A 12348-nucleotide genomic window follows, 5' to 3' on the forward strand; every position below is an offset into this window, starting at 1 on the left:
GGAGGAGGGAGAAGCAGCTCCATGCCGGGAGCCTGATGCGGGACTCGATCCCGGGACTCCAGGATCGTGCCCTGGGCCAAAGGCAGGCACTAAACCACTGAGCCACCTAAGGAATCCCCTATTTTATTATTTTTTTAATGTTTGTGGTTGGAACTCCTCTAATCTCCTTTTAATCCCTGTCTTGGTATAGTTTGTTCATGATGCCAAACAATCCATGTAAGCTATTTGGGCAATTTAAATGTTGTGGTGCATAGCTTATATTAGGGAAAATTTAACCAAAGTCTCCAACTGCCAGGCTCTCACCTGCATGTGTGCACATTTTAATTGTGGTAAAATACATGAAACATAAAATTCTCCATCTTTAACATTTTTAGGTATATAGTTCAGTTTTGTGGAGTATATTCACATGGTTGTACAGCCAATCTCCAGAACATTTTCATCTTACGAAACTGAATTTTATACCTATTAAAAAACAATTCCTCATTTCTCCGTTACCCCAGTTCCTGGCAACTGCTCTTCTACTTTCTGTTGCTATAATTTGACTACTCTAGATGCCTCACATAAGTGGAATCATGCAGCATTTGTCCTGTTGTGATTAGCCTATATCACCTAGCATAATGTTTCAAGGTTCATACATGTTGTAGCATGTACCAGGAATTTATTCCTTTTTAAGGCTGAATAATATTCCATTATTATGTATATAAACACATTTTGCTCATCCATCATTGATGGGCATTTAATTTGGGTTGCTTCTATCTTTTTGCTTTTGTGAAAAATGCTGCTATAAATATGGGTATACAAATATTTCTTCAAGTCCCTGCTTTTAATCCTTTTGGATATATACCCAGAAGTGGAATTTCTACGTTATATGGTAATTATTTTTAATTGTTTGAAGAACCTCCATACTGATTTCTATACCAGTTGCACCTTTTATATTCCCACCAACAACAGTGCATAAAGTTCCCCATTTTTGTACATCTTTGCCAACTCGTTTTCTGTCTTTTTGTTGGTAACCATCCTAAGGGCTATGAGGCGATAGCACATCGTGGTTTTGATTTACATTTCCCTAATGATTAGAATACTGAATATATTTTCATATGCTTGTTGGCTATTTCTATCTTCTTTTGGAAATATCTATTTCAAGTCCTTTGCCCATTTTTTAGTTGGGTTTTTGGTTTTTAAATATGATTGAGCTGTAGGAAATGCTATCCTGTTTCCTCTCCCTTTTCTGGTAATAAGACTAGTAGACTTGCCAAAGTAAAGAAAGTTCTTCAGGGCCAATGAGAGAAGTATTTGTCTTTTTAGAATTGCAAGTGTATCAATAATCAAAGAAATAGGAATAGAAGGATTGAGACCCCACCCTCCTATAGCCCAAATGTGTCACCAAGAACCCTAAGCCAAGCAAAGGTATTTCATTTCAGTAGGGTCACTAATTCTTAGGAGTGCTGGTGTATGAAGTCCACGGCCAGAGAGACAGAGAAATAAGAGCAAGGAACAGTGGGTCCAATTGGTGTCCAGGAAGGTGTTCCTGGGTAAATGGCCAAGAAAACCAGTGTTGCTTTTGACTTGTCTTTTAGGTGTTTTTGTAGTTATTGATATGATTAATATAATATAATAGGATAGCCTATTGTGTTAAAGGCTAAAAGACATATGAGTTCCTTTTCTGAATATTAGAAAACTATAAAAATTCTTTGAAATTTCTTTTTTCTAATTACCAGTGTGGGATTTATGTATTTGTTTGATTTTGAATGTTCATTTTGTGAAGAATAAAACAAACTCAGTTTTACATATAAGAATATGACAAGCTTCTATAAAGAAATCATATATGTGAAAAATTTGGGGAAAAGGAAAACTAAGAATAATTAGGCATAGATTTTAAGAAAGAAGAGTGTAAAATATTAGAGAAATTAAAAGATTACTAATCTTTCTGTAAGCTTTGAGAATTAGCCATTTGCTGTACTATTTAAAAATAAAGTGGCAGATGTTCATGAAAAATTAAGTAGAAATTGTTCCTCTGTTGTAAACAACTAGAAACGTGGACAAAATACATGAAACAAGTGTCTGTTAACATTGGACAATGCAGGCAGCACAGGACTGTGATTCCTGAGAGGAAGGAAACAAACAGGAAGACCCTAAGATTGACTTGGCTTCTTTCTTGCAGAAAATTTCAGACTATTGATGTGTACATATTTTAGGTAAAACTCTACAAGACCAGGGAAAGGACCAAAAGAAAGCAGTAGTCTGAATAGTTAACAAGACTCACACAGGTCTGGGAGGAGTTCATGTTGCCATCATTGAGAAGGTTTACACTTGAGTAGTGAGGGGGAGTTTATACTCAAGTAAAGGCTGCCCAGAACTCCCGAGATAATTCAGTTGGGAAAGGATAAACTTTTCAACAAATGGTTCTGGAACAATTGAATATCCATATGCAAGAGAAAAAAAGGACTTGACTCTTCCCTTGCACCTGTAGGGGAGGAGAAAATTCTCCTTTGTCTTCTGAGGGTCTCCAGCCCAGCCTAAGAAGGAAGCCAACATAAGCCAAATTAACATACACATTTTACTAAATTGGGAGCCTACATGTACACGTAAAGTGGAATGAAGACGTGAACAAATAACCAGAGGAGGAAGCTTTTGTACCTTTTAGACAAACAAATTTGTGAAGAATTGACAAGAGAAAGGAGTAGTAAATGGTGAAGAAGTAACCGGCAAGATAAGGGTTAGTTTAACAAGGTTTATTTGTATGGCTTTCTTGACCCCAGGTTCCCTATCTCTGGTGATAAGAATGTCTTCCTCCTGCTACAGGGAAGGCATCATTTACATGTGAGTTTTATTTCCTGGAAGAAAAAGAGAGTCATATTGTTTCTCAAGTGCCTTTAACTCAAAATAATCAATATGTAAAAGTGTCATATCTTGAGGTAACATGCTCTGAATTCCTTCCCATCATCTGCAATTCAAAATGGGTTATGCACCTAAATGTAGGAGCTAAGGCAGTACCATTTCTAAAAGAAAATATAGAAAATCTTTGTGACTTTGGGTTAGCCAAGATTTTTTTAATGCAAAAAGAAAGAACTGCAAAAGAAAAAAATTGGTAAATTGATCTTTATTATAATTAAATACTTTTCTTCTTGAAAGGCACTCTGAAGAAAAAGTAAAGAAACCACAGACTGAAAAGAAATATATTTGCAAAACTTGTATCTGATAACAGGACTTTAGTCCATTGTATATAAAGAACATTTAAAAGTTAATGAGAATATAAACAGTGCAGCTAGAAAACGGGAATCTGGACATTTTCCCACAGAACATGTATGAATGGCCACTAAGCACATGAAAAAATGCTCAGGATCTTTAATCCTTAGGAAAATGCAAATTTAAACCACAGTGAGATGTCACTATTAGAGTGGCTAGAATTTAAAAGCTTGACACCAAGGATATGGAACATCTACAACTCACACATTGCTGGCAGGAAAGCAGCTTGGCAGTGTCTTATAAGTTAAATGTGCATTTACTGTAAGACCCAACAGTCCCACCCCTATGGATTTACCCAAGAAAAATGTAAACATATGTCCACACAGATGCCTGTACTCACACGTTCATAGTAACTTTATTATAATAGCCCAAAACTGGAATACTGCTCAAATCCAAGGAAGGATGAGTTAGTGATACATGAAACAACACGGATGAATCTCAGAAGCATTGTGCCAAGTGACAGAAGCAGACACACAGCACTACTTAGTCTATGGTTTCGTTTTTATGAAATTCTAGAGAATACAAAATTATAGGAATAGAAAACGGATCAGTTACCTGCAGGTAGAGTTGGGGGAAGGAGAACTCTTTGAGGTGATGGAAATGTTCTTATATCTCAATTGTAGGGGTATTTGCACAACTGTATATGTTTATCAAGTTACAGAACTTTTCACTGAAAATGAGTCAATTTTATATCTAAGTTACCCCTTAGGCTAATTATCTTTAAAAAGTTAAAAAATAAAAATGACATACCAAATTATATTAAAAGCAGTTTGGCCTATAGAAGTAGGTATTATATCTGCTAAAGGTACCCGTTACACTGTGCTGTTTATTGCTATCAGTAAGGGTGATTTAATGGAGGTCTTTATGGATACATTGTGCCTTTGGGGAAGAAGTGCAATAAACCTTTAGGGGAAAATACATCAATTTGTGTAAACGGGAAAACAGTTTTCCAGTCCACTGATGACCCTAAAACACTCTCATGAGCATTTGGGGTATCATGAAATAGCAGTGCTTGATTCTTTAGACATTATCTTTGCATTTTATTTAAATTGTTAAGGCTTTTAAGAAATTACTGGAAAAGCCTTTAGATAAGGTTGCAAAAAGCACTCCTGATGGACTGGCTCTATGCCTTTGCTGTAGTTAAAAGAAATAACAGTGCCCATTTCCTTTAAAGTGCTATTTGTTTTTTATATAATAATATGACCCTCCAGAGTGATAAAAATATATTTAAAAATAAAAATATTTCTGTGAAACTGCAGTATACTGTGAATTAGACTGACCTGCTCTAGTTCAGGTGTTTTATATTTCTTTTGGCTTATTATCAATCTGAACACTTCTAAAAAGATGTGTAGGTATAAGTACAAAATATGTAAGATTATTTAGAAAAGTATCCACAGTTCACACCATAGTAAATACAAATGATCTAAATATACATGGATTCCTAATTATTAGGGTTTCCTTCTTTTGGAGTAAAATCTGACAGAGCCTAGACTTTTAGAGAATGTCATAAATGACATCTTTTTTTTTTTTAATAAAAGAAAAAAACTCTAAAGCTCATTTGCCAAGATCACGTACACCAGATCAGAGAAGGAGTTGGAGCTTATATGTCTGTATTAGCCCTTCAGTGAACCCTGAGGTTTACTTCGTAGAATTCCTCTAGTTGTATCATCATAGGCTTGTTGAATACTGTTCTTTCAATTGTCTCAAGATGGGCGTCTTGGATAATGCATGTCAAACTGTATGTCACTGGGTATTCTGGTACTTTGAGGGGAGGGGCAGAAGCAGTGTCCTGGGTTTTTCCGCGTTTGGAAATTGCCCAGAATTTGATAAAACTTAAGAAAGAAGGGTTGGTGGGTTTCTTACTCAAAAGGCAACGATTTTAATGCTGAGAACACTCTGTGAGTGCCAGGACCATGTCCTGCTCTCTGAAGTGTCTTAGTGCATAGTAGGTGCTCACTAATACTGAACTGAGATGAGAATGGGAATCATTTGAAAAAAATAAAGGAAAAAAGAAGTCGGCTCTTTGGTATATATGAGACAGCTAATTTTCAAAGGGTCAGACAATTTGGTTACAACACTAACCAACGTTTTACCAAGAAGTAGAAATAGGTTTCCTAGGTTGTGTGGTTGTAGGATCATATCCATACACATTTCTGACACAGTTGAAGATCCAAGTCCTAATCATTTATCCAATTTTCTGGAATAGTCTCTCTGTTCCTCTTTTAATGAATGAGGCTACATTATATGAGCTCCTTTAACTCTCTTCCATCATCCTTTTGATTCCTCTAACATGTGTCGTACTTTCTTGCCAAGGGAAATATCCCCATCTGTGCTTTCATTCCATCCTTTCCTGCCTCATTTAGGAACTACTTGGCACCAGTCCCCTCCCACTTTCAGTGATCTTCAAAATTTTACCTTCTTGGGTGAAGAAGGTGTACATTTCCTTCTGCTGTGATTTCCAGAAGCTTTCCTGCTCTCACAAAAAGCCTTCGACAGTTTTTCCTCAAGCTACCATCTTGACTTTGTCTTCCCCTCCCTTTTTCCATCCAAATTATGCAAGCAAGCTTTTATTAACTTCTTTCTACCATCTGATGTAGTGTCTTCACCTTTGTTCTTTTTGACTTCTCATCAGCCTTTGGCACTGATCACCGTTATAGCCTTGCTATGTGTAGAAAGAAGTCGGCTTTGGAGTTGTCAGGTTTGGGTTTGGATTCCTCTCTGTGCGACCTTGGATAAATTCGTATCAGGTTGGCTTCCTCATTTGTATAATGTGCATGCGTGGGGACATCTGTGACTGAGAGCTAAGGGCAACGTGCTCGGTGCGCAGTCTGTCCCTTCCCTTCCCTATTTGAGTTGGTTTGCCTTATTCACTTAGGAGGTGAGTAGCGGTACAACCTCCGTTATACAAATGAGGAAACTAAGGTCAGTCATGGGGAGGTGGTGAAGCTGGAATTCCATCCCTGAGTTGTTGGAGTCCAGAGCTCAAATCCTGCATCTCCATGCCAAATTGCCAGTATACTAAGAATTGTTGGAAACTAGTTTTCTTTGGGATGGCAATGCACTATTTTTTAAATACGATGTCTGTTTAGGAAATCTCTTTAAATACTATGAAATGTCTGAACCAGTAGAGCTTTTCAAATGAAATTTTCTTTCATTTTTTTTTCTGGTGTATTTTTATGTATTTCTGGTGTGACACGAGCACAAACAACTGGAGCTCTTACGTGGGCCTCTCCTCCGCCCCCCATCTGTTTCATCCATTCCTTCACCCACCCTCCTCCCTGATTTTCCCCACCAATTCTCTGTATTTTTTTTTTCAAGATTTTTAAATTTATTTATTCATGAGACACACACACACACACACACAGAGGCAGAGACCCAGGCAAGGGAGAAGCAGGCTCCTTGCAGGGAGCCTGACGTGGGACTCGATCCCGGGACCCCAGGATCCACCCTAGGCCAAAGGCAGGTGCTCAGCCACTGAGACACCCAGGGATCCCCCAATTCTCTGTATTTAAGTCTGTTTTTTGTTACTGTGGTTTTCTTTATATATAAATTTATTTTTTATTGGTGTTCAATTTGCCAACATATAGAACAACACCCAGTGCTCATCCCATCAAGTGCCCACCTCAGTGCCCGTCACCCAGTCACCCCCACCCCCCGCCCTACCCACCTCCCCTTCCACCACCCCTAGTTCGTTTCCCAGAGTTAGGAGTCTCTCATGTTCTGTCTCCCTTTCTGATATTTCCCACTCATATTCTCTCCTTTCCCCTTTATTCCCTTTCACTATTTTTTATATTCCCCACATGAATGAGACCATATAATGTTTGTCCTTCTCCGATTGACTTACTTCACTCAGCATCTGGTTTTGTTTCTTAAATTCCCCATGAGTGAAATCGTACGGTATTTCTTTTTCTATGACTGAACTTATGTCCATCCAAGTTGTTACAAAGATCAAGATCTCAATCTTTTTCACGGCTGGATAACACTCCATTGCGTATACATACCACATGTCTTTTATCGATTCATCTACTGATGGACCCTCGGGTTGCTTCTATATACTGGCTATTGTAAATAATGCTAGAGTAAACATAGGGATGCATGTGTCTTTTCAAATTAGTGTTTTTGTTTTCTTTCTTTGGGTAAATCCTAGTAGTGGGATTACTGGATTATATGGTAATTCTATTTTTAATTTTTTGAGGAACCTCCATAATGTTATCCATGATGGCTGTACCAGTACATGAGGGTTCCTTTTTCTCCACATCCTCGCCAGGACTTATTTCTTGTCTTTTTGGTATTGGCCATTCTGACAGGTATATGGTGATATCTCATGATTTGCATTTCACCACTGATTGGTGATGTTGAGTATATTTTCATGTGTTTATTGGCCATGTGTATGTCTTCTTTGGAAAAATGTCTGTTCATGTCTTTTGCCTGTTTTTTAATTGGGTTGTTTTTGTGTCGAGTTGTGTAAGTTCTTTATATATTTTGAATATTCATCCCTTATTGCATATATCATTTGCAGATGTCTTTCCCCCCGTTCAGTAGGTTGCCTTGTCATTCTTTCATTGTGCAAAAGCTTTTTATTTTGGTATAGTCCCACTGATTTATTTCTGCTTTCGTTTCCCTTGCCTTAGGAGACATATCTAGAAACCTATCTCTACTGTCAGTGTCAGAATTACTGCCTACCAGGAGCTGAGGTTCCAGACTCAACCCTAACCCTGAGCAGGATGATAGCTGTCAGCAGATGTTTTAACCTGTGAGGACTTTAGCTCTTCAGTCTATAGAATGTGACACTTTGATTTCAAAAGTTCCTTGTAGCTCTAAAATTCTGTGAGTCTCTGAAAATGTGTTTGCAAATGCTTAATGCTCATTGCAGAGGGTAATGTTTCTTATAACGTATCCAAAATGTCCACCTATTGTTGAATAGCAATGGAAGTTAAAAAGTTTAAATTTAGGAAAAAATTAATGATCCAGGAGCAGGAATTATAGTGAGCAGGAATAGTAGTACCTGACCTGTAGCTGGTGGCAAAACACTCACTTTCATCCGGAGGGTAGGGTCGTAAGCCTCATTAAAGCTGCTTGCTGGGGAGAAAAAAAAAACAAAAAGCTCCTTGTTCACCATTTGCCAGAGGAATTCTAACATAATCCATTTATCAGTTACAGTTACTTATAAGATGGAGTGCGAATGTGTGTTTATAAGAGTTTTGCGTGGTATATGCACATAAAATGGTACCATTTTTAGAAGTAGCATTTCCTTTGTCCAACATATATAAAATTTAGTCCTGATGATATACCTCTGTATTTCATCATCTTTGGAGGAGTATATATGTCCTTGCTTCATGATATCATAATATTACTGGATACTACAGCTGGTAAGGCTATGCTCGTGTTTGGTATCACGTGGATAGAGTTATACTGTATTAAATGGTAGTGTTGATAGGCACTTCTGCAGTAACATGCCTGTCTGTCTGTCTGCGGCATTCTGATGTATATCTTTAGTTGAGCGAAAGGACTTTAAAGTTTATTCCTATGGCTTTAGTTACTTGAACTTTTAAAACTTCATGAGCTTTATATTAATAGAATTGTTTGTAAAATACATGCTTTCACTGAATTTTTTTGTCTCAATATAATATGTCATGTGAATATGTTTTTAAGATTTAATGCCTTGTATCTATTTCTATTCATATATCAACTTTATAAATTTACTATTTGGGGATTCTTTCAGTATGATTTGTCAGATAAAAATTAAGTCAGCTCCCAAGTTTATTTCCATCTAACATTCTGTAATGTGTTAATTCTGCTATGTTTTACTGCATTCCAATTTATTAAATTACTTTAAAATTATTTAAAAACTTACTGCCCCTGTTTTCTTCTATGAGTTTTATGGTTTCAGGTATCATATTTAGGTCTTTGATTTTGAGCTTATTTTTAGGAAAGTAGTCCAATTTCTTTCTTTTGCATGTGGCTGTCCAGCTTTCCCAGTACCATTTATTAAAGAGCCTGTCTTTTCCCCATTGTATATTCTTGCCTCCTTCCTTGTAGATTAACTGACCATATAAGTGTGAGTTCATTTCTGGGGTCTCTGTTCTTTTCCATTAATCTGTTTATTTTTGTGCCAGTACCATACTGTTTTGATTACTAGAACTTTATAGTATCATCTTGAAATCTGGGAATGTAATACCTCACACTTTATTCTTTCTCAAGATGTGGCTTTGGCTATTTGAGGTCTTTTGTGGGTCCCTATGAATTTTAGTATTATTCTAGTTCTCTGAAAAATGCTGTTGGTATTTTGATAGGGATTGCATTAAATCTGTAGATTGCTAGACATTTTAACAATATTTGTTCCTCTTATCAATTAGCATGCAATATCTTTCCACTTGTTTATGTCATCTTCAATTTCTTTCATCAGTGTTATATAGTTTTCAGAGTACAGGTCTTTCACCTCCTTGGTTTAGTTTATTCCTAGGTATCATCATTTTTGGTGCAATTGTAAATGGGATGGTTTTCTTATTAGGTGTTTTTGTTTTTGTTTTAAGATTTTGTTTATTTGTGAGAGATACAGAGAGAGGCAGAGACACAGGCAGAGGGAGAAGCAGGCCCCATGCAGGGAGCCCAATGCAGGACTCGATCCCAGACCTCCAGGATCACGCCCTGAGCCAAAGGCAGATGCTCAACCGCTGAGCCACCCAGGCATCCCAAGGTGGCCTTTTTAATGAAATTAATTGGTAGCTAACTGAGGAGGTATAGCAAAGGCAGAGTTTGTGTTTTGAGAATTCTAGATTGCATATAAAGTGACAAACCAAGAAAGAGGACACAGACAATTAGCCATAATGGTAGGTCTGATGGACATGACTGTGGGCTTATACACTACAGCCCTTTTGAAAGGGGAATCATAGTTTCATTGACTTTGTAGACTAGAAAAGCTAGAAGGTGGCTATGTCCCTCCCTTAAGCACACCTTTCAGCATCGTAAATGAAGTTCTTCCAAATGTTCACCTGTGATAATGTGGGCATTGCTCTGGCTAGAGAAAACCAGTGGTTTTGTCAGCAAAATGGACCCCTCGTCTACTTGCCTGTGTAAAGGAGGGGCCTCCTGGCACAGCATGCAGTGTCATACATTTGCCATCCTCCCACGGCCTGCAACCAGAAGGGCGAGAACATGCAGGGGGATTGCTACAGGAGCATTAAATGAAATCATGTGAATATAGCACCGAGGGCAGAAGGGCGAGTTCTTTTGAAGATGAATTAGATGTGTAAAAACTTTCATTGCTTTTCTCCCTTTCTCAGCTTTTCTTCAGCATTGTGACTATAGGTAGGACAGTGATCTTCCCTGACCTCCTGTATGTAGTCATCTACTTAAGTCTTAGCATTTACAAGGTAAGATACTGCCCTAGTCATTGAGTCTGTTCTCTGAATCTGTGTGCCACCCTCAAGGATGCTACAGTGACCCTGGAGTCTTGACGTGGGGGATTCTTTGAACTCAAAAAGTAAAATTTATAGCTTTGAGACAGTCACTCAACAACAAGCCTGAAACTCTATATTGCAGTCATAAAGAAAAGGCGAGCATCAGATTTACGGAGCATATAATGAGACCTCTTGTAGCTTCTGTCGCTTACAGCCACACACCTGTGTCAGGACACGATAGTAGCATCTTTAAATTCAAAAGGAAAAAAAAAATTCAAAAGGAAGGTGTGCATAGCACTGTAGGCAAGGAGTCAGGCATGTAATTCTTATTTTATTAAATATTTAAATACAGTAGAAAACCACCTCATGGTATCTTGAATTATTTTCTCTCCCTACTTTTAAGGTAAGTAGATTTATTTCTAGATCAAGACCACCGTTTAGTTAAAACATTTCTCCATAGTCACAAAATGGGAAGGAAAGAGCCACTGTATTTCTACTCTACCTTCTTTATATTATAAAGTAAAATGTTCTCTGATATATTAGTTGTTTGTAAGACGTGTATTAATTTTACTTAAGCATAATCGCTCTTTGCTTACCTAATTGAGATCATAATTTATGTCAGGCAGCTACAAAATTTAGATTTATTTTATTAATTTATGAGTACAACATTTATTCCACTGGTGGAATGATCTGTTTTGTTATTACAGTCGATTAGAAAACGATTGGTGCTTCGACAGGATCATGCATAATCTTACCTTTATGAAACTGTCATGTGAAAGTACTGTTTAAGGAGCAAATTTTAGTAAGATTTATATAAAAACTCAGTTTGTTATATAAAGGAGCTCTTGAGCTAAAACTAGTAAAAACATTTTTTTTCTCTCATAGGTAATTAATAAAATGTCTCCAACATCCCTAAAGATCACAGTAAGGCAACTCATGGAGGGGTCTTCAAAGACCTTGCAGGAAGTATTAACTATGGAATATCGGCTGAGTCAAGCTTGTGTGGTAAGAATTTTAAAAATATATGCTTATTTTCTATATATGAAAGCAACTGATGTTCATTGGAGAGCTTGTAAAATACAGAAAAGTAGAAACAAAAATCTTAAAATTACCTGTAAATCTACTCTGTAGAAACACAACAGTCCAGTTAGCTTAAGGTATGTGGAACTATTACTCTCACATTGTTCTTAAGTCCTTATGAGACAGCAGTTACATTTGCATGTAAGTGTTTGAAATCCTCTAATCTCAGGTAGAATTAAAAATAGAAAAAAACCATTTTTCAGGTACAGTCTCTGACCTTAGGGCAAGAAGTATAAACTCTGTAAATCTGAATTCCCTTATTGGTAAAATGAGGAGTATACGTATATATAAAATGTATGAATGGGTTTTGTTAGTTTGTTACATGTTTTAAATAATAGATTAGCATTGTAAATTAGTCACTTTAATCTTTTTTAGAAGATTTTATTTATTTATTTATTTATTTATTTATTTATTTATTTATTTTTATTTATGAGAGACACAGAGACAGAGAGAGAGAAAGGCAGAGACACAGGCAGAGGGAGAATCAGGCTCCCTGCAGGGAGCCTAACGCGGGACTCGATCCCGGGACTCCAAGATCACACCCTGGGCTGAAGGCAGCACTAAACCGCTGAGCCACCCGGGCTGCCCCTTCTTTAATCTTAAAGTCTGTCCTAGCAGAATG

The 12348-nt window shown here is 37.2% G+C and overlaps 1 protein-coding gene across 3 annotated transcripts in view; it reads left to right on the plus strand.

Annotated features, from left to right (window-relative positions):
- HIBCH (3-hydroxyisobutyryl-CoA hydrolase) overlaps nucleotides 1-12348 on the plus strand; it is a 96221-nt gene that overhangs the window by 76922 nt on the left and 6951 nt on the right. For all 3 annotated transcript variants that reach the window (XM_077885137.1, XM_077885140.1, XM_077885139.1), the window contains one exon: nucleotides 11532-11651. In XM_077885137.1, coding sequence (XP_077741263.1) covers nucleotides 11532-11651 — 120 coding nt within the window. The remainder of the gene's footprint in view (nucleotides 1-11531; nucleotides 11652-12348) is intronic.

The sequence above is a fragment of the Canis aureus genome, chromosome 36, assembly GCF_053574225.1.
Source record: "Canis aureus isolate CA01 chromosome 36, VMU_Caureus_v.1.0, whole genome shotgun sequence".
NCBI classification, from domain to species: domain Eukaryota; kingdom Metazoa; phylum Chordata; class Mammalia; order Carnivora; family Canidae; genus Canis; species Canis aureus.